Source organism: Cygnus olor, chromosome 3 (assembly GCF_009769625.2).
Source record: "Cygnus olor isolate bCygOlo1 chromosome 3, bCygOlo1.pri.v2, whole genome shotgun sequence".
Classification (NCBI taxonomy): Eukaryota; Metazoa; Chordata; class Aves; order Anseriformes; family Anatidae; genus Cygnus; species Cygnus olor.
In genome coordinates this window covers 31484656-31506284 of record NC_049171.1, presented here as the reverse complement: position 1 = coordinate 31506284, position 21629 = coordinate 31484656, and the positions used below count along the sequence as shown (strand labels likewise).

The window sequence follows — 21629 nt, the reverse complement described above, 5'->3', positions numbered from 1 at the left end:
TTGTTCAGCCTGGAGAAGAGAAGGCTCCAGGCAGACCTTATAGAGGCCTTCCAGTACCTAAAAGGGGCCTACAGGAAAGTTGCGGAGGGACTCTTTGTCTGGGCAAGGGGTCGTGATAGGACAAGGGGTAATGGCTTTAAACTAAAAGAGGGTAGGTTTAGATAAGGATGAAATTCTTTACTTGGAGGGTGGTGAGGCACTGTCACAGGTTGCCATCCCCATCCCTGGAGGTGTTCAAGGCCAGGCTGGATGGGGCTTTGGGCAACCTGGTCTGGTGGGAGGTGTCCCTGCCCATGGCAGGGGGTTGGAATTAAATGGTCTTTAAGGTCACTTCCAGCCCAAACCATTCTGTGATTCCACGATCTCTCAAAATTGTAAAATTGCATTTTCATTCACTGCTAGTATTAAGCCTCAACTAAATAAAGCCCACGTGCTAGAAGCTACAACTGGACATCTTCAAAAAATGAAAGCTATTTGTCCTCCCTATTCATGGAGTAACACATCAGGGGCTGCGTTTGTCCCACCTAACTTTCAATGAAGTTTATAAGCTAGAAATGTATTCAGTCTCATCTTTTGCAGGACACATTAAGAAAGCAATTCCGTTCTTATGTAGATTTTCTCCACTACTACAGAGTAAGCCCAGGGTGTCTAAAGACGTAGCTGAGGTGCCTGAAGCACTCAAAATTAAATGGGATGAATCCAAAACCTATAAGCTTTCATCTGAGTGGTCTTTTTCCATTTATTACCTGATTGTTTATCCTTTAAAGCTGTTTTACACATCTCAATGCGAGCGGAGTGATAAGGAACATAACGATCTTGCAGAGATCCTACTAATACAATGTTTTTGAAGTAATGAAGACCTACAAGAAAAGAGAAAAAAGTATATATTATAATGAATCACTTGACAATTACTACAGACTAATTAAACATTTTACAGCTGAAGTTTGGCACTGATTTATTATAAGACCTTGCATGAAAAGGCAGAAAGAATTAGTTACAAAAGACAGAGCTACAGAATAATTAAATTTTGAGTACTGGCCTTTTTCTCTGTACATATTTTAATACACACATACAGGCGTGACTCAAGTGCGATGTTTCCTATTTAACCAAAATCAGTATGGTTTAAAACTTTCTCTGGCTTCTTAGACTGGAGGAGATGTAGGAATCAAGCGCTCAATTTCTGGCTGACAGAAGGGAGTAAAGGCTCTGCATTGCTTAACGAAGCCTAGAGTTGAATGGTGCCTTGTCTTCTCCACTGATGCCCCAGTCAACAGCGTAGCCGGGCCAGGATTAATGCCCAGCATAAATATCTATGCAGTACAGCCCAGAAGTGCAGCCCATCCAACAAAAAATCCTGCCCTTTTACCAGTTTGTTTCCTAAGTTTCCAGTATTTTATAGACTCTGTACGATGAAGGCTACATGTCCAAACCAAGTCAGTTACAAAACCAATGCTGAACAACCTCAATATGTGAGAAAGTAACTGGACCTGCCCAGATTTCAAATAAATTGATAAATAAGAACTCTGCATATCTATAGAAACATAAAGAAAATCTATCCAAACTAAATCCTGTGCTCTTCAAATATGAAATCCTGTTTTTCTGTTTGTTTGTTTTGGCTGTTGTGGTTTTGAGAGTTTTTTTTTAGTTTTGTTTGGTTTGTGGTTTTTTGTGTATTTGTTTTGCCTGTGACCACTGCAAAAACAATACTGTCTCAGAAGATCAGCTAAATCACTGGAATCTTTTATTTGACATCTGATGAAAAATGACCGCAGCAATCTTACACAAAGATGCAGATACCAGTTCAAAAACCTAGTACTAAGTTGAAAACAATGCATTTGGAATGAATCAAAGACAGGAATTCTCTGCAGGCTAATCGTTTTATAAATTCCTCAGGAATCTACCTATCTCGAATTAAGTATTTTTGATATGAGCTTTCCCTAGAGAAATATGCATTAATTCATATAAAAGGTACAAAGAAGTGGGTTGCCTAGAATCAACCTGAGGAAGGAAGAAAAGTCCTGTGGAATCTTTAGAGGAATAGCAGTCTACATCAATCAACATTTAATAGTCTCTTTTCAGCCTCACATAAAACAAAACCAGAATTAAAACAAAAATAGCTTAGGACATCACAATTTAATAAATTAAGCATCCCCCTTTTGGTCACAGTGACTCATTTTTTATGGTCTACATAAAAATAAAAATAACAACTTATAATATCTCCTAAAAATAATATAATGGACTTCCCTTTACTTCAGGTATGACAAATATAAGGAATCTTTCCTGAAGTGTTTGAGGGAATTCTTCAGTAGGAACAAAAAAGGCATACAGGATATTTCATAAGCATGAATTTTATTCTTTAACCATTCTTTATGTTTTATTTTTGTTGGTGGTGATGGTTTTTTTGGATGTGTCTTTGTGCTTATTTTGAAGAAAAATGTCCAAGTCTTATGCTTTGGAGTTGTTTTTTCTGACATGGCTGAATACAGATGTGCACTCCAAGAATGAAAGGAGTCAAATAGCGTATATAAAACATACAGAGCCTGGCAACAACCCCTTGGATGTCTACAACATGAGACAACTCAAACCATTTGTCAATGAGAAAAAACTGCACGGTGTTCAACAGCATCTTTTCTGCTCTCCAGACAGTCTGTGAGACTACTCAGGGCATGGGCTTGGAATGATCTCTAATATGGAAGTGTGCAGTGCTAAACTTAAGCATACTTGTGGACAAATAAGAAATTTATCACTATCTTTCTTTTATGTAGATGTGAAAACTGGACACCAGTCATCTTTCCTTGTTGTTCTTTCACTTACTTCCCAGACTTCAAATATATCCTGCCTTTAAATTGGAAATTTTAGAATAGATTGAAAACAAGAATAAAGCTCTGTTAATTCCTATGATCCTTATCTTAATTTTCCCTCTGGAAAGAAACAAAAATAATAATAAAAAACAACTCACCAGACATAATACAAGATCTATCACACACACCAGAAGTATTAAAAACAAAACAAAACAAAACAAAAACACAGCCCAAACATAAAATTATTCTAAGTAATCATTGACCCAATCTCACTTGTTCAGCAAAATTTTCAGCTACTGAATTGGGAACCTAACCCCAAAAATCTCATTAGGCCAACATTTTTAGATTGCTGTAGTTAGGCAAAATACTAGAAGATTAAAACTGAATTCTATCAGAACAAAATATATTTGAACTCATTACATCACCTCATCTGCAAAACAGATCACATTTTTGCAGAGTACTATACAAACACTGATGTTTTCATTAACTAGAAAGCACTGACTAAATTTTTCAACAGGGTTTGAGATGGCCTGCAGAAAAATAAACAATCCAAGTGAAAGATCACTGTTGAAATAATAAGTTTTGCCCCATACAACAGAATGTTCTTTTCTGTAGTAACAAACCTCTTCTAGGCTTTCCAAATTTTTATGATGATTCTCATCACCTAATAGAACTTCATTTTCAGTCAAAGTTAATTTAAGCATACACAGAGTGCATTTTCTATCATTTAACCATCTTTCCATTCATGTCAGTGCATCAGTGAATGATAATGGCATTAGTCATTATTAATGAATATCTAAAAATTCATGGCTTTTTTTTTTTCCCAAATAATTTGTCAGGTGGAAAAATCTGTCTGGAGCAGTAGGTATAGAGACCTGGCAATCCAAAACTGTCTACACTCAGAGAGAAATAGTTTTCTTATATAAATTCCAGCACCAGAATCAGGGAGCCTGTAAATCTAACGCTAAGTCTGCCCTCTAGCTGAAGTCAACGTGCAAGTAGTGAATGGAAGACGATGCCACTGGTAGAATGGGCTCGTGATTTCCTCTGACACTTCATGACAAAAGGGATGACAAAATTCTATCTACCCCCCTTTAACTCAAAACGAGGCTTGAATTATTTGCAATGGACAATATACACTGTGGATACCACAGAGTTCTTGAGCATAAGGAAATCAAAATCACTTAGGATAAGCTTCAAAAAGAATACAGCAATCTGATTTTGGTAATAAGCTCCCATTTTGTTTAGGAATATACTAATCACAGAATCCTAGAATAGAATAATTTAGGTTTTAAGAGACCTTTAGAGATCATCTGATCCTACCTACTTGCTCAAAACAGGGCCAGCTTTGATGTTAGATCAGTAGCTCGCCTCATATCTGGCTGCTTTGATTTGAATGAAACTTCTCCGTTTCGTCAGGGTACTGGACTGTAAACATTTCCCACAATTCTATCAATTCACAAACCTGTCTGGAAAAAGGGATCTGAAGCTTTGCCAAAAACGCAGTCTGAAAATAGAGACGTCAGAAACTCGCTGTGAAAGGCAACTCTCTCTCCTGCAGGCAGTCTTCTGCACTATTTTGTGAGGTTAGTACATCACACACAAAGCTGGAATCATGGCCTAAAAATTCACTCTCCATAATAGACATCTCAAAGCAGAAAACGTCAGCCATGCTTATTCATGGCTTTTCTGTTGTTAACGTGGACATACACTGAGACCCAAACAACTTTCCTTTCCTCCTTTCGGAGACTAGGAAAACATGTGTTTTTAAAGGGGAGAGATAATGTAATAAACAGATCAGAATTCTGCTAATCAAGACCTGTGGAAGTGCTAAGACACATGAATCTAAGCCCACCTACGTAAGTACAAAAATACCCTGAAAGAGACCACAGCTATGCACTCACATTTGGGAGCTCTGTGGGATAAAAGGAACAGAACCGTAGAGCAATCCTGTTGGTATGAGGAATCCCTCATCCATCATAATGCCCATTTCAGGAGAGTTTACTTTGGACCAGCTCTGTCTGGTCCCGTGGCTGGAACATGCATTGGCTGTTGATGCTCACTCACTGTGCTCTGAAGCAAACAGGGATGATGAAAAGATTTGCTCCCCAATGCATTCCTCAGCCAAACTAAAGTGCTGATGCAGGCATAGTCTACGACTGACTAACAGGACTTAAAAGAATACATAAATAAAGCTGAGGAAAAAAACCTCACAGCTCCAAAGTTCGTTGCAGGAAGCACTCCTTCCCGCGAGCAAACAGTATTTTGAGGTTTTCCTTCTGGAAGCAAGTCTCAGCAGGGCACGCTTCTCACATACACATTCTTTATAAGAGAACTAGTTCTGTCTGAAGTTCTGGAGTCACTCTATTTGGGAAGTCCTTAATTCCAAATGACCTATAAAAATTTGTATCAACTTGGGATCTACCTCCAGGGTCTTCATTCCTGGTGTCTGAGCTGACTGAGGAGCTCAAGTTTCTGTCAGCAAAGACCAGCTGATGGAACTGGACTCTGCTTTTAATACCCGTACTGAACAATGTGCTGGAGTTCTAAACAAGGTATTCACACACAAAAGATTTGTCTGAAACCAAACTAAAGCCAAATGCTACACATCCCTAACACTGTTCTTAGACAATCAGAACGTCAAAACCAGCCGAGAATCTTCAGTTTTATCTGAGCTACTGCCTTTCCACTTCCTCAGGCAAAAACTACAATGTGTTCCAATTGAAAAAATAATGTATTTGAAAACCCTCATCAAACCCATATCCTTCCTCAATCTGTTAAAAGGAAAAAAAAAAAAAACTTCTGATTTTTTTGGTGATATGCCAATAAACACTTAGAATTTCATATACTAGCTAATTCTTCCATTTTTTGTTAGAAAAAAAATGAAGGTACAGTATCACTTGTAGAATTTGAGCATGCCCAATTCTCAGAGTAAGTGGAAGGAAGATTAGTGGTAGGTTAAATGGAAGCAGAAATCAGAAGCTGTGTAAATTCCCAAACTTGTCGCTGAATCACAACATGGTTCTGTGCTGAGCAATGCATCCATGCACTGGTTTCAAATAATACTTCACTACTTACCGGTTATCCTTTTCAGGACAGGTCTGTATTACAACCATTTTGTAAGTTTTATGGCAAATATTAGGTGTTTAGTTACAAGAAGTCTTCTTTCCCACTAAGCAGACAGACCATACTAATGTCTAAAAGCTAAGCAATTAGAAAATAATACTACATATTTTTTATTTTTCTGTCCAAAAATCTCATCAAGTTAATTTCAAATAACTCCAGTCTTATTTTTTGTTGAATAATTAATACTGCAACATGAAATTCTGTTTACACAGAACACAGTAATTTTCATGTGTTTTTTCATCTGCGCTGGTACAATTGTTTTTGTATTGAACAGCTTGCGTGTCATCATAGCTGGCAACCTGCTGTAATTTCTTGTCGCAGTATGAAGCTAACAATCATTTCCAAGACCCCAGAAGTTACCAGACAGATTGTGGCTGCTGAAGACATGACAAGCAAATTTTAAGGAGATTGTTGTTAAAGAAGATAATTCTTAGAAATATCATTACGAAGAAACAACAGCAGAAATCTCAATTTTTCACCAGTTAAAGCCAATATAAGTTGGCCTCAACTGCCAACATAAAGTGATCAGTACTTCAAGTAACTTAAAATTCAGGAATTATTATAAACTTGAACTCTCTTAATATTGAATTATCCTACTACTTTTTCTTTTTTTTTAAATGAGCAGATAAGTTTAGATTTTGCACCTTATCAGCAAGTACCAACGATGGTAACTGTAAGAAATAAAATAGTTTTAACTTAATAACTTTTGAATGGTCATGTCCAGAAAGAAAATATCTTTTTTTTTTAAAAATAACAATCCCATCAGAAATTGCAACATATTTAAGTCTCCATTTCTTCCTGCTGCACCCTATTATTCTTCAAAATAAAGATTTCTTTTCATAGGGTAACTTATTACATGTCCCCCAAAATTATTTTGTTTTCAGAATTCTTGAAGATAACATAAAAGTGGTCCTTCTAAGGTTGCTTCAACGACAAGTTAACTTTTTAATATTCTTTCTGCTTTGACAAAGACACTTGGTAACTGGGCAATAAATGAGTTGTATTGGACTTTAAAAATATTCTACAAGTATAACACTCCATTAAATGCAGAGAAGCAAAAGTAGCTCACAGACACGCCTCATAAAATGCTACAGAAAAGCAGATACTTAGTTCATCACTATCATCATCGCTTGTCAGTTCCTATAATTTATTGAATCAATCATTTCAAAAAGCACTTACAATTTAAGAATCAATTCCTATTTATACATCAGAAAGATATAAAGAGGATTGTTAAAATACCCTGTCTGTCATTCTGCCTTGACAATTTAATTGAAAATAAAATGTATACGCTCCCAGACTTCACTTTCTAAATGAGTTAACTGTATACTAGATCTGAGGAAATTCTGCAAACAAAACTCTTATGTAGACATACTTGTACACAAACAATCCAATGAACACATTCTAAATCACAGATATCTATGTTTAGGTGGATGTATTTCCTTTTAGCTTAAAGATACTAATAACAAGTAATGACAACAACAACTTCAGTTTGGTCACTTAGACGAATCACTCTTCCAGCATATAGTTTATATTTATCAGGCATAACACAACATAGGTATGGTTTTCATCTATGTTATTTGCCAGAAAACAGTACAAACTCAATTTTGCACCAGCTATTTTTAAAACAAACAAACAAAAATCAGACCACAACTAATGACAATAAGCACCTAGTGCTTGAGTACAAACCATGTGTTCTTCACAAGTTCACTTTTTATCTCAGAACTGGATAATTATCATTCAGTCCTATCACAGGATGAATTACAATACATGAATAGCAGGCACTGTAACAACTGGTAAGAAAACTTTTTTCACTTTTCACTGGTTGCTCTAAAGAAAATCCTACCAAAAGATTTTTACAGCGAAGCAAAACTGAGGTAGAGAACTTAAGGAACTTGAGTAGAATAAGCTCTGGGTGACTATTCATTCAGCAAATACTGATAGACGGATTTAAGTTGTACAGAGGAAGAGCTGCATGATTTAGACAGGAGGGATTTGTTTACGACATTTCTATTCTTACTCTGTTCTGCTTCTTCCAAGTCCTGTAAGTTTTAATACATCAAACATCACAGGAACAAGGATGTCAGTCTCTTGCTGCCCAAAGCTCTCAACCAAATTTCAGCTGTAACAAGCTACTACAAACATTTTGACAGAGAAACGTGCCCAAATTTTCCACAAAACATCATGAGCACCTTTGGCTCCACAATTGCTTGGCTGACAGACATTTCAAAACACCTATCAAATGAACCCTCAATAAACTTTATGAAGTGTGAAGGTACTTGACTCATCACACTGCAATAACTAGCTTCAGAGGCTGAAGAGGAAGCTGACATATACAGTGTACTGGCTGCACTCAAAACAGACTCATTAGTTAGGAAGGAAAGTCTAAATCTAATGGTCCATCTCTAGAAAAAAAAAACGGTTTACTGTTTACTTACTTGAAGAATATGGAACTAAAACCAAAGTAACTTAAAAAAACTGAAACAAGAGCTTGCTGGAAACCTTTTTTCTAGGTTTCCTGTTCACATTTACGCACAGTGGTCTTTAGAAGACACCCAATATTAACAAAGGTTACCTGCTTTTTTACTAAGCTTGTATAAGAATGTTTGTCGTGGATCTGAATGGTCTCGACACGTCAGCTGCAATAAGGAGCCAGACTTCTTCCACTTCTGCATAAACCACAGTCCTGCAGTGTAAGGTACAGTATGAGTATAGATCCAAAATAAAATATGAAAATTAATATAAAGTATGTAACATACATACATTTAGCCTCTCAGGTGTGACTGTTCTATTTTTCATGTCAGCGCTGTCACACTTAGGCATTTTAAATTTTTATTCCTTTTTTTCTTGTCAATATGTATAATAAAGCATGAAGACCATTATTTCAACTAATGTACATGCCCTCCTACAAAAATAAGTATACTTACAAAAAGTGAAAATATATCACTGTTAGACATAAGGCAATGTACAAACTATTTCAATAATTTATAGAATATTAGAACATTTTGACGTTGAAATATATATCACTAAACAACAAGCATATTTTTAGAAATCTGAGAAATAAGCTTTAAAGCAGCACTGAAATCATCATATATAACCAGGAAGAAGAATATAACAAAAGAAGCAGAATTTTCTGGGAGGAAAACCATACTAATACTTATTCTATGATTTTGTACCCTCTTTATTGGTCAATGAGCAAGTCAACTGGCTGTTTTTTCAGAAAAAACTTACATCCCTTGCAAAGCAGAAGAAAAGCACACAACCAAGTCCTTATAGCCTCAAGAATTTCTTTATGTGCTGATTCAACCCTCAGGGAAATAGTTTTTTTTTTTTTTTTTCTTTTTTTTAAATAACAATTTACTGAAGGTCTTTCTTGGTATTTTCTAAAATCTTAGAGTCTGCTTCCATAAAGTACCATCATAACTGCCATTAGCCATCAATTCCTGTTAACTTTTTTTAAGCCCATCCTATATGAGTTAAAGGTTTTTCCTCTTTTTTTTTTTGTTTTGTATGAAGCAATTGGACAATCAATAAATAAGCTGGCACCAAATGAAGTAATTTTCTTCATGATTTAGCGTGTACACTTAACAGTTTAATGAGCATATTTGTATTTACTGAAAATAAGGGTTACTCCGTTTGCTTCTGCACCCTCCAAGGCAGGTGGTAAACTCAGAAACAAATTTTCATCCTTAATTTATTTTAAATTTGTATGCTACTTGAAAATATTTTCTAGAATTTATTTGAAAAGCATTTTCTACAAATTCTCCTAGAGCTATATTTAGTCTTCAGAAAAACAGACATTGACAAGACACACATCTGCAGGAACATACTGGATAACTCATGGGCATCCAGCCTTTTCTCTTTTGTTAATATAAGAAAAGGTTGCAAGATATTTTTGAGAGAGGAAATACAGTACTAATGGTTCAGAATTGTTTTACTGCATCTTACCTACTTGCTCTGCAGATTAAGTATACTAAAATTCAGTCTATAATAAATTGAATTCAATACATTAAAGCTGGAGTTTCTTTAAGGTGAAACAAAAAAGCCTGAATCAAACATCCTGGAAAACTCATGTCAACCATCTTCTGCACATCCTTCTATTGATACTTTACTTTTATAACCCTGCACACTACATATAACTGCTAAATGAGTTTCAAGGACAAAACCTTCCCTAAACTTATACTACCAATAATAATATTATACCTGTATTAACAAGAGCACTGCTGTTGTAGAGGGTACCAAGATGTGGTCCAGACAGAGACAGGAAGGTGTGAAGTTTGTTGAGGTAATATTTAAATCGAGGTCTTGTGAGCACTGAACGGATTATTAAATTACCCAGTGAATGTCCAATAAAGCTGTTTAAAAAGAAAAACAGGATTTGATGGCAAGCTTCTTATTTTTTTCTTTTAGACAGCAAGAAATAAAACTGGTATCATAAAATGCTGAAGGAGCATAGGAAAAAAAATGATAGTTTCCATTCAAAAGCCTGTATTTTAGGAAATAATAGAAACACAGCTCTTCCATACATCCCAAGCCACACAAATTCATTAGGAAAATGTTCTGAGCTCCTTCAAAGTTATTTTAAACATTGTTTTTGAAAAACTGTGAAAACAAACTATCCTTTGACCAACACCTCCCACCCAAAATCAAGATTATTGCTGGGTCTATTTCCCTTAGCACCAACTATTCAGAAAATATTTTGAGATGTACAGGACTGAATAAATCACAACTTCAACATGTGATGACATTCAGTATCATAAATGCATGAGAGTTACTGAATCAACCTGCTGGAGAAGGATTCCAAAAGTGTACTCCTATAAGGGGGAAAACCATTACTGAACCAAATCTGAATATTTTAAAGTAGAAGCAACATCTCAAATCTGCTTAACAGTTTGACCAAAAAAAGTGATAATCAGCTTGAGCTAGGCAAATGAAGTTATCTGTCTACCAGGAGAATATTACATTTAGTTGTTTGCCTGGTTAATCAAGCTAGAGGGAAGATTGATAGGGCTCTTTAACTTAATGTGGCTATAATTATTACTTAATCTGAGTTGCCTGCAGTCACACCTCCAAATCTGTACAAAGCATTTCTTTAGCAAGGACACTACAAAATAAAGCATTTCTAGTTATTATGCAGTCATGCTTACAGATCCCTGCTGAGGTAAGGACCACACTAACTTAGGCACCGAGTTAAGGAGGATATGGTACAGGCAAGACAGACAAAATTAAAAGGAAAAAGTTGTCTTCCTGTTTTACAGAAGTAATTTCATGACTTGGAGAGAACAAGCCACCATCCAAAAATATATGGGAAATCTATGCTAGAACTATTGTAGCTGAATTACCTAACTGCCACATTATATCCGTAATATCACCCTTCTAATATGCTTTGTATCACTGCATTCTTTGACAAAAATAGCTGCAACAAAGCTACCAATATCTACATAAAATACACTGCTAACAAATTACTTGACTATTCAATTTCTTCCCATGCAAGAACTATTAGCTCTGAAAATTCCAATGTAAAGCTAAATGAAAAAAATCAAACATTAGGCCACAGAATTGCAGAGCCACTCCTAAACTCTGACATAACTGTTCATTTCTGGGTGATGGAATAGGCTACTTGTTGGTTACCAAAACACAGTTTAACAATATATGCATATTTTTTCTGGTCACTTTTACTATTAGATTTTCAAAATTGCTGCAGTATCAGAAATTCTTTGCCTGCTATGTTTACCTAACTTTGAATCAAAAAATATGTATCCTCTGTGTTGTCACAGTCACATTAAAAGCTCAACAGGGGTGTGCTTGAAAACTAAAATGCTGAGTTGCTTAATCTCTTGAATACTAAGATTTAAAACTATTCTCTTAGAGTACATCATGAAGACCATACAAGAAAACCCAAACTGTAGGTTATTATTATTATTTCTTTAGGAACAAGAAAATGCCCACAGAAATTGAGTAAGTTCATCCTGCAGATGGTCTGCACCACAATTTTTAAACCGGAAAACAAAGTGATCCATCAGTCAATCCTATCATCCTCAAGAATATGGGCATACCTGAACCAAAACTTCAGAAACATGAAAGACCCATTTGAGAAAAAAAAAAAAAAAAAAAAAACATGCTTGCAATTAGCTATGTGAACATATTTCAAAGATTAAACATTTCTTAATTTGTAAAGATCTTGAAAAACAACAAAAATTACTGTAATGTACTGGGTTCAAACCCAGGTGTTTAGGTGAACATGCAATAAGCCTTTAATAGGATTTTCTAAGAGAGAAAGGTTCAGGAATTTTCTCAAATCAAGTGTGAGAAGAAAGGCTTTGAAAAATGCAAGACAAAAATGTAACTCATGCTACTCATTGTTTCAGATACGTACAACTGGGATGCTCTGAAAAAACAATGCATTTCTGAACAGCAGGTGGCAATATTACTGTCTTTTGAATACAAGGTATCACTAACACAACACACTAAACGAAGAGAATTATAATGTAGTATTTATATTTGCTTTATGCCCCAGGTTTCCAAATTCAGATCATACTGGGAAATCACACACAGTAAAACCTTGTTTTTCTGTGTTAATGCATGAAAGATCATGTCCAAGTATAAAAAATTATGGAAGAAAAAGATATCCATCAAAAGCCATAATCAAAAAGAAACAAAAGAAATTGCTGAAACAATATCAAGCTCAGGAACTCTATCTAAAGTGCCAAGAGGTACATGAATAATAGGGTATATATACCCTATTGTACGTCCTTTGTTTATACTCTTTCCCTAAACATTTATCTCTGGTCACCATGAGACACTGCTGACTCGGCTAGACAGAGTCCAGAGTCTGACTAGAGAACAGATGTTTTCACGTATGCAGAGCATGAAAAATTTCCTTTTTTGGGGTGGGGGTCAGGGGTGAGCCAAAGTTACTTAAAAGAGGATGAAAAGTTGAAAAATCCATTGAGGCCAAAGTCCAATATAGGCGATCAGAAATATATATAGGACCATACATGAGGAAGATGGTTTCTGAAACTATGCTGCAAAAGCATGTCGTTCATTTCCTAGTTATATCATGACCTGGAAAGGCTTCCATCCTTACAGATATTCAAAACTTGAATGGCTATAACTGAGCAATTTCGAAGTTGGATCTTTTTTAAAGTAGATCAAAACCTGATCTAACTTTTAAGGTGGCACTCATATGAGCGGGTAGCTGGCCCAGATGGCCTTCAGTGGTCCGTTAAACCAAAAAGTATTCTGCGATTCTTCATCCCTTTCTTTTTTTAAGAAATAAATTGCTGTTGGTTTCAATGAAGATTCCAGTTCACTCTTCCTAGCCACATTGATCTAAGAACAAAGATTTTGTTCAAAGCAAACCAATGCACTTGCTGGTGGGTGTATGGGTACGGTAACAGGTATTAACTCTGATAGTACCAAACATGTTGGTTCATTAAGTTGACAATACAGTATGGCTCAGGGTTCTGATGGTACATGGAGAGCCTCTTATTATCTCAGTACAAAAATGTAGCACGCTAAATATGACTTTGAAAGCACGAAGCTTTGCGTTGACTGGCCAGTACAGAATCTCAGAATTTCTCATGACTTGTCTTGGCCTGAGGTGATTTTAGTTTGTTTCAGGTGGGACAACAACTGTCTAGCAGTCAAGGAACAAGTCAGGTCTAAAGTTAGTTTAGTTTCTCTGTAGTTTCCAGTAATAACATATAGATGTTCCGTGTGGATTGAAAGGTGTATCACCAGAATAAAACACAGCATGGAAGAGTGCAAACACAGCTGTCATACACCTGAGGTCCCCAACAGCCAATTAATGGTCACTGCAGAAACACAGTCTCATAAGTCAGGAGATAAAAATGGTGTTAGGGACAACAGAGAACAGAAAAACTGAGTAACTGGATAACGATGAAAAGAAAGATCATGTGGGCAGACCAAAAATACGAGAAAATAAATCCAGGCAGACCCAAGGCCAAGGGGGTAGAAAATCCCACCAAGAACATCATTCTTCTGCCAGTGAAGCCCCAAATGCTGATGTCTGACTGTAAGCCTTTTGTCTCTGTTCTGCTGAAGGAAGAGAGAAACCACCAACCTCAGGACTCTGACAGCTGCTGGAAGGAGAGCCTAACACCTCAGAATCATAGAATATCCTGAGTTGGAGGGGACACACAAGGATCATCGAGTCCAACTCCTTGGTCCCCAAAGGACCACCCAAAAATCAGACCATGTGTCTGAGTGCGCTGTCCAAATGCTTCTTGAACTCTGGCAGGCTCGGTGCTGTGACCACTTCCCTGAGGATCCCCTTCCAGAACAGATACTACTTACCTCTGCATATAAGGTGTGCTCCATTTTGCCTATAGCAAGATTTTGGACGTAAAAGAGCAGGCTTTCCTAAGACAAGGCACTTCCCAGTCCTTTCTGCCTTATGGCATCGTTACAGGTCTGGAGGCTGATTTCTAATTTGACTCGGCTATTGAGTACCACTTGTACAGAGAAGATTTCCTTCAGTACACAGAAGATTTTAGAGAAACTAGCACCATTCAGGAGAGCATGGCTAGCTAGACAAAGCCCACTTCCTTCACAGTGGGACAGCCAAAATGAGTTAGGAACGCAGTGGCTACTTCAATAGAGGTTTTCTCAAGAGTACTTTCCTGTGCTTTCTGGGTTATCCCTTCAAGGACTTGCACATAAGCACATCTTTCTGAAAGACCTCTCACGCAGCTACCAGGAAACAGCTGCAGGATTTGCTGATAGACATAATTTTCTCTTAAGAAAAGCAAAAGTTGATAGATGGAGACTTCTGCTTCGTGAAGCCAAAATACAACTGTAAATCTTGAAAATGAAGCTAAAATAAAAATTGCAATTTCTTTTTTGATCAAGTGTCAGGCAATAAATGAAGCTGAAAAAATATTTACAAATCAAAAGTTTTATGAGAAAATATGCAGCAAACCAGAAGAGACTTCAATTCTCAGATATGAACAGTGAGAAGGAACTGGGTGGATACATCCATCACTGCCTTCTGACCACAGGAAAGAGAAAATATCAGTGTGTGCTGGTGGGTACAGAAGCCTCCGATGTCGAGAGTGCTCACACGCACTCTGTGTAACAGACACAGTCGCACAATGCCTTTTTTTTTTAAATCACCAAATCAGACAAAATTAACCATGTCAAATCTCAAAATATTAACATTTGTTTAAGAAGTGAGATGACATTTAAACATGTTAGAAGTTTCCTCTAGCTGAACAAGGTCTATCAAATAACTACATGAGTACGCAGAAACTTGTAGGATATGCAACAGCGACCAGTGAGTCAAAACCCACTACAGAGGGATAATTTGAGGATGTCTAAGCAAATGGGTGAAGTTGGACATTATTTGCTCCTGTCATCTAACAGAGCTAACTCCAGCTGTGTCAGTAAGAAAGTCTTCCCAAACGGTGCACCCTACTGTGAAAAAATAAACAGAACAGGTATACCTTGAAAATAACTAAAAAAGGGAAGAGGAATCCTGGGATAAGCCCTCTATATGAAGATGCAAAACATGCTTTTTAGCAGATGAAACAATCAGAAAATCAAAATAATGAAGCATTCTTCTCATGCAACTTCCCTTTAATGTCACGTGTCACACTGAACTTTCCTGTAGGAATGACAAACTGCCGCCATCATACTTGGTGAAGAGACTAAAACCAGAAGAAAGATAACTTGATCTAGAAATAGCGCTGCTGTGGTTTCCTTCTACTTTCTCAAAATATTATCAGTTTTACCACAGACCATTACCACACAGGATCTCTGAGAAGGCACAGGACAGCAGTTCCGGAAATGTAATGAGTAACTCACTCTGCCCTACAATCACCAACAGGACTCAGTGAACTCACAATACTGTTCAGTTTTATTTCAGCTGGGAATTCCCTCTCTCCTCCTTCCTCCTTTTCCCTATTCCTCCCCCTTCATGAATTTCTCTTTCCCTTCTCTCTTGTGGCCTGCTTCTGAGCATCACAGTTCAGAACAACAAAGGGCTCTACTGTTAAGTTTATTTCTATAAATAGTATAGAACAGATATTACCTGATTTTTGAAAGGGTTAGATTATAAATTTGTATATACTGTATAATTTCATCTAAAAGGCGATCTGTCATGGAATCAAAATCAGCAAAGGTATCATTCTGTAAAATAAAAGAAATAAAAAATAACAACTGTGTTTTCTAATGCAGTAATATACATTCTGCATTCAGTCTGAACTCTTATTCCCCAGTGTTTCGATTAACAACACACAAATAAAAGCATTGATATCAACTTTGAATACAAACACTACAGCTAGGTATTCTCATTTTTTCAAGTTTTTTTTTTTCTTGTAACACGGAATAAAGCAATATACATTTTATTGTGAGACTACTTTCTTCTAACACACCAAAACAAATCTTAACAACATGACACAACCAGCCTTACTTCCATACCTTCCTCTACATATAATCTTATCTTTAGTGAAACTGAAGACCCAACTACATATTCAAAACTAAATCACACTGCCCATGAAATAAAAATGAGACAATTACTGCAACAGCAGAGTCTACATAAGTGTTCTTTATTCAAAACAAAAAAAACCTTTAAAGCCTTATTCCCAATTCACAGCTAATTCTCTACAATGATTAACAGTAAGAAATTTGAAAAGAGGTAGGCAAAGCTTGCCTAAAACTTTTCAACACAAGTTCAAAGGATCTACGCTATAATCTGTAGTGTTCAACATATTGATAAATGACCTGAAAAAGGGAAGAAGGAGAATAACAAGACATCAGAGTTTGTAAACAAAACCAAATATCCAGGATAATCAAATCTAGAAATGACCAGAATTTCAGAAGAATCTTATAGTACTGTATGACTGGGTGATAAAATGGCAAGAAATGCAAAATAATATTACACAGGGAAAAATAGCCCTAAATACACATGTAATCAATAATCTGTATATCTGTGTTCTATAAAATAATCCACAATAGAAAAGTCAGGAAAGAACAGAAAATATCAATATACCATTTTATAATTTCATAGTGCACAAACATCTTCAATGCCCTGTCAAGTTCTGACCAACCTATTTTAAATGACAAGAAGTTTGAAAATGGGCAGAGAAGGATATCATCCAGGAACTGTTCCACAGGTGTTCCTGAGAAATACTAAATGAAGTAGGCCTCTTCAGTTGCCTCCTTAGGAGGGAGAAATTATACTTGTTTAGGAAATACTTGATTAACTGAAGCAGAAAATGGGTAATAATTATTGACACTTTTTTTTCCCCCAAAACAAGATGTAGGATTGGTTTAAATTTCTTTGTTTGCAACTGAATTATTCATGTATACGAACCATGGAATTAATCTCAACTGTATGCTGTGTAAACTGTAAGTAAAATCATTCAAAAACAAATCAGCCAACATTAAGCAGAGATGTCCATCAGTAGCTATTAGGCTCAGTGGTCTCAACAGAATTCCCAAATCCCAAAGTTTCAGAACTGCTGACTGCCGAAAACTATAGTGCTATAGAAGAGAAACCATGGCTCAGTGCCTGCCCAGCCTGTTCTCAAAGCATCCGAGCAGCTATCTTCAGAAACACACCACTGCACTAAGTGAACCTCTCCTCTGAGCCACTGAAGAGACTCTGTTCTAATACTTCCCTGAAGTATGTCTAATACAATATGTAACACAAAAAAACAAACATGTAAAAATTAGTCTTCTGTGCTTTTCGAAGTTTACTTCATCTGAAAATAATAAAGTTCACAAAAGATGAAGACCAAGGTAATTTGATATGGATTCAGTGGCATGATGCAGATCTTGCAATTAGCTGACAAAAGATTACATCCTGCAAAATAACACATCTCCCTTCTTGCCACACAAGTTTCTACTATTAGTGCTTTTACCATTAATATAAAAAAGTATTTTATAAACAATCCTAACTGGTAATACTGAGAATTTAGGAGATATCAGTATACACAACAAAATGGCAACAACAAATACTTCTCCTTACATGTTTTTCTTCAATGTCATACTAGGTTTTGTAACTACTTTAATGCAAGCCACAGAACAATTCGCAGGTTCTGCTGGAATAACAATAAAAACATATAGAATGTGTTAAACTGCATACCATAGTACTATTAAATAAACACGTCTGAAAACGTACAGTGTTTATTGCTTTACAAAAAATCTTTTGTTAGTAAATACCTGATTCCTTTCGGACATAAGAAAATCTATTCTCCCTCCAGGCAGCCCTAGCTCAATGTAAGTCTTCACTAATCTTAGATCTGCGCTGTTACCTTAAAAGGAAAAACAACCAAGAGTTATATACTGCAAAGTGAATTTGCAATAAAAGCATTTAGAGTACTGAAATGAACCTATGGGACAAGTTTATATTTAAACACAGTTAATGATATTCTCAGACCTAATTAAAATTCAGTGAGACTCGGGAAGATAAACTGCAATGTCAAATACAGCGCCAAAACGAAAATGACATTCAATTGCAGACACCGTTTTAAAAAAGCAAGGATTTAGGAAGGCGTTTCATTTTTTTATAGCATCCAACAGATACATAGCACTGTGAACGTTAAATTCTTGAAAACCTAATTAACTTTAATAAAAGTCAATTAAAGAACTCAGAACTAGCTTAAAGGATTCGGTGAAGCAGCAAGGAATAATGGCAAGTTGTAAAGTTTTTCACACAGTAAAAAGGCAAAATGGACCATCAGTAGATAAAGATATGCTTAGACTGGTATACGAGACAACTAAAGCTAGTTTATAAGACTCCTGAAGATTCCTCTGTATCAGTGATCACGCATACTTTTGAAGAAAGGGTACCCTTTCTGCCTTAGAGAAAAAAAATAAATCTCATTAATAGGAAAGAACCTTTATGTACTGTTTTACAAGAAAATTCTAACTATATGGATTATTCTAAGGCTTTGAATACATGTTCTTATAACAACAATTTTTATGGCCACATTAACTTTTGTGCTAACTCTAAGCATACAATAGCACACAAACATCTACACTAGTAAGAAGGAACATTTCTGAGTTCAGTTTCAGAAGAGCTTAATAACGGATGCCTTCTGCTCAGAGGAGGAAAGAAAAGCTATTTTGTTATTTTAACATTCTTTAACTAAGAAATTTGAAAAATGAACAAGACAGCTGTGCAACGTTAGTCCAGCCCAATATTCTATGTATTGTGTCTCCTTGCATTGTTAATTTAAGAAGCTTCTCAAAATGAGACAAAAAGGTTAATGGCAGAAAGATGGGAAATAGGTTCCTAACTACAGGGGATGCCATTTCTTAGCATGTACATACATATTGAACTAAAAGCAGGTGAGTATGTTCAAACTTCAATGTGCTCCGAGTATGGCAACAAGGCTGGTAAAAGGGTGAGAAGGCATGTCTTGTGAGGACAGACTAAGAACACTGGGTTTGGCTATTCTGGAAAAAAGGAGGTTCAGAGGCGACCTCACTGCTGTCTACAACTTCCTGAGGGGAAGTGCAGAGAGGTGCCAGTCTCTTCTCACTGGTAACCAACGAGAGGATGTCCAGGAATGGCACAAAGCTGCACCAAGGGATGCTCAGACTGGATATTTGGAAAAATTTCTTCACCGCAAGGGTGGTCAAACACTGGAACAGGCTTCCTAGTGAGGTGGTTGCTCCATGTCTGTCACGAGTTCAAGAGGCATTTAGACAATGGCCTCAACAACATGCTTTAACATCTGGTTAGCCCTCAAGTGTTCAGGCAGTTATAATCAAAGATCTTTGTAGATCCCATCCAGCTGAACTACTCTACACCGTTCTGTTCCACACTATTTAAATTCTCCTATCTTCATTCATTTAGCAAGGGATTTTCTCATTTCTACTATAGCAAAGTCTCTGTCCTTGGAGATACTCAAAAACCCACTGGACATGGTCTGGGGCAACCTGCTGTAGGTGACCCTGCTCTAAGCAGGTGAATTGGACCTCAACTATTCAGTCATTCTGTGATCTAACCTTGTAAAACCTAATATACAATTGACTGCAATTTACACACACTTTTTTTTTTAAATAACAGTATACACACCTTTTATTTTCCTTGACAATGTAACACTGCAAATTCTAAATAAAGCTGTTTTGTTACTATCTCTCTTCTATTATCACAGTACGGACAAACACCTAGATGACGTAAAAACTGGAGGATGTACCTAATGTGAACTATGCCATACACTGGGTTTATGCACTTGAAAGTTTTACTGAAGACAAATGTTACACAAAATTCTTAATTTAAATGTATTTCTAGAACACACTGTTAAACACAGCAATACAATGTCAGATTCCCATCTCCCTCAGGTGAACCTATTCCAGAAGTGTTCAGTTCACCGTTCAAATAACAAAAGTTAAACCTGACTGGTAATCTGAACTGCCATCTCATTCAGTATCATATTTCCCAGCATACCATCTAGGCCATGGACACAGACTATAAGATGTATTCCTTCTCCTGAACAGTCATCCTCCTCCATACTGAAGTAAGGTATTGAAGAAGCCAGTTTGAAAACATCACTATACATGAATCCGGGAAGTTTAAGTTGCTTCAATTCTTCTTTAGCCTGGAGGAAACTGGAATGAAACAATATTTATGATAAAATAACATTTACTATGGCCAGACAAATTTAGGGTATCCTAGGATACAGTTTTCTATTGACTTTTTACTTTTGTCTTCTATGTAATCGATATGAAGAAAAGATATTTATCAAATTACTATTTTCACAAAATAACCCAGTTCCTCAAAATACTTTTTAATTTCAGCTTCCTAAAGTCCTTTTTCCTCTGTAACAAAATCTGTACCCTAAGATCAACTCTTCTTTCCTTTGAATATCTCTGCTAACTGTAAAATATTTCTGAAACCATATAAGATTCTGCTTTAGTTCCAGTCTTGAGTAAGCGACAGCTTTGTTTAACTGCAGTAACAACATTAGATCTGGTTCTAATTCCTGTAAAGTCAAGATAAAGATTTCCAGTGACTTCTGATAATTCTTGCCAAATTTAAGACCTATTTTCCTAGGTTAGCAGAGGTAGTGCTGAATTGGCTCACTATAAAGTTCATTTAATATGCTGAACAATTGTTATTTGCTTCAGAAGAAACTAGATCCAGACCTCTGATCTCTTACCTATTAGGAGAGGGCTTACACTATAGCTTCTATAAGCTGCCCACGGGCCAAGAGTTCCTCCTGCTGCTCCCTTTCTGTAAGTTTCTTTGTGTATGACCTTTCTACAAAGTTGCATATCAGTTTTCCCTGCAACACTTCAAACAGCCTTGCTTCATGCCAAAAGCTTTTTATGCTTCTTTCTCTCCTTTATTTGTCTTTTCCATATGACCCCTCGGCGTCAACCCATAGCCTGTCCTCTTCTGCCTGCTCCTTGTTTTCCTCTCACTCTACTTCTTGTTCTCTGGTTCCCCAGCTTTTTCTTTAGCTCATTCCTCACTAAGTGGTAAGAGCAAACCTCAATAAAGTCGGCCTAAACAGAGACCACTGCAGAGAGCTGGTCTTATCTCTCTGCAGCAGAGTTTACTTAGTTTGTACCACAAGAATGTTTAACGAATGAGATGTACCCAAGTTTGGTCTCCAACAAGCAGCTCCTGCCCTCTGCAGTCCCTGTGGCCTCACCATCCACGTGACTGCTTTCCCCAAGACCAAGTCCTTGATTTTACTCTGAGTGCCCTCTTTCTTTTATTGT

General features: G+C 36.5%; 1 protein-coding gene across 7 annotated transcripts in view; it reads right to left on the bottom strand.

The window, feature by feature from the left end:
* Nucleotides 1–21629, bottom strand: part of FAM135A (family with sequence similarity 135 member A) — an 82280-nt gene that overhangs the window by 1906 nt on the left and 58745 nt on the right. For 4 of the 7 annotated variants that reach the window (XM_040553522.1, XM_040553523.1, XM_040553521.1 and 1 more), the window contains 6 exons: nt 20350–20510; nt 18114–18205; nt 15979–16076; nt 10128–10279; nt 8500–8610; nt 747–860 (listed from right to left, as the gene is read on the bottom strand). In XM_040553522.1, the coding sequence (XP_040409456.1) occupies nt 747–860; nt 8500–8610; nt 10128–10279; nt 15979–16076; nt 18114–18205; nt 20350–20510 (728 nt within the window). Of the gene's footprint in view, nt 1–746; nt 861–6711; nt 8330–8499; nt 8611–10127; nt 10280–15978; nt 16077–16148; nt 17993–18113; nt 18206–20349; nt 20511–21629 lie in introns of those variants that run through there. The other 3 variants (XM_040553525.1, XM_040553527.1, XM_040553526.1) reach the window with 3 other exon arrangements.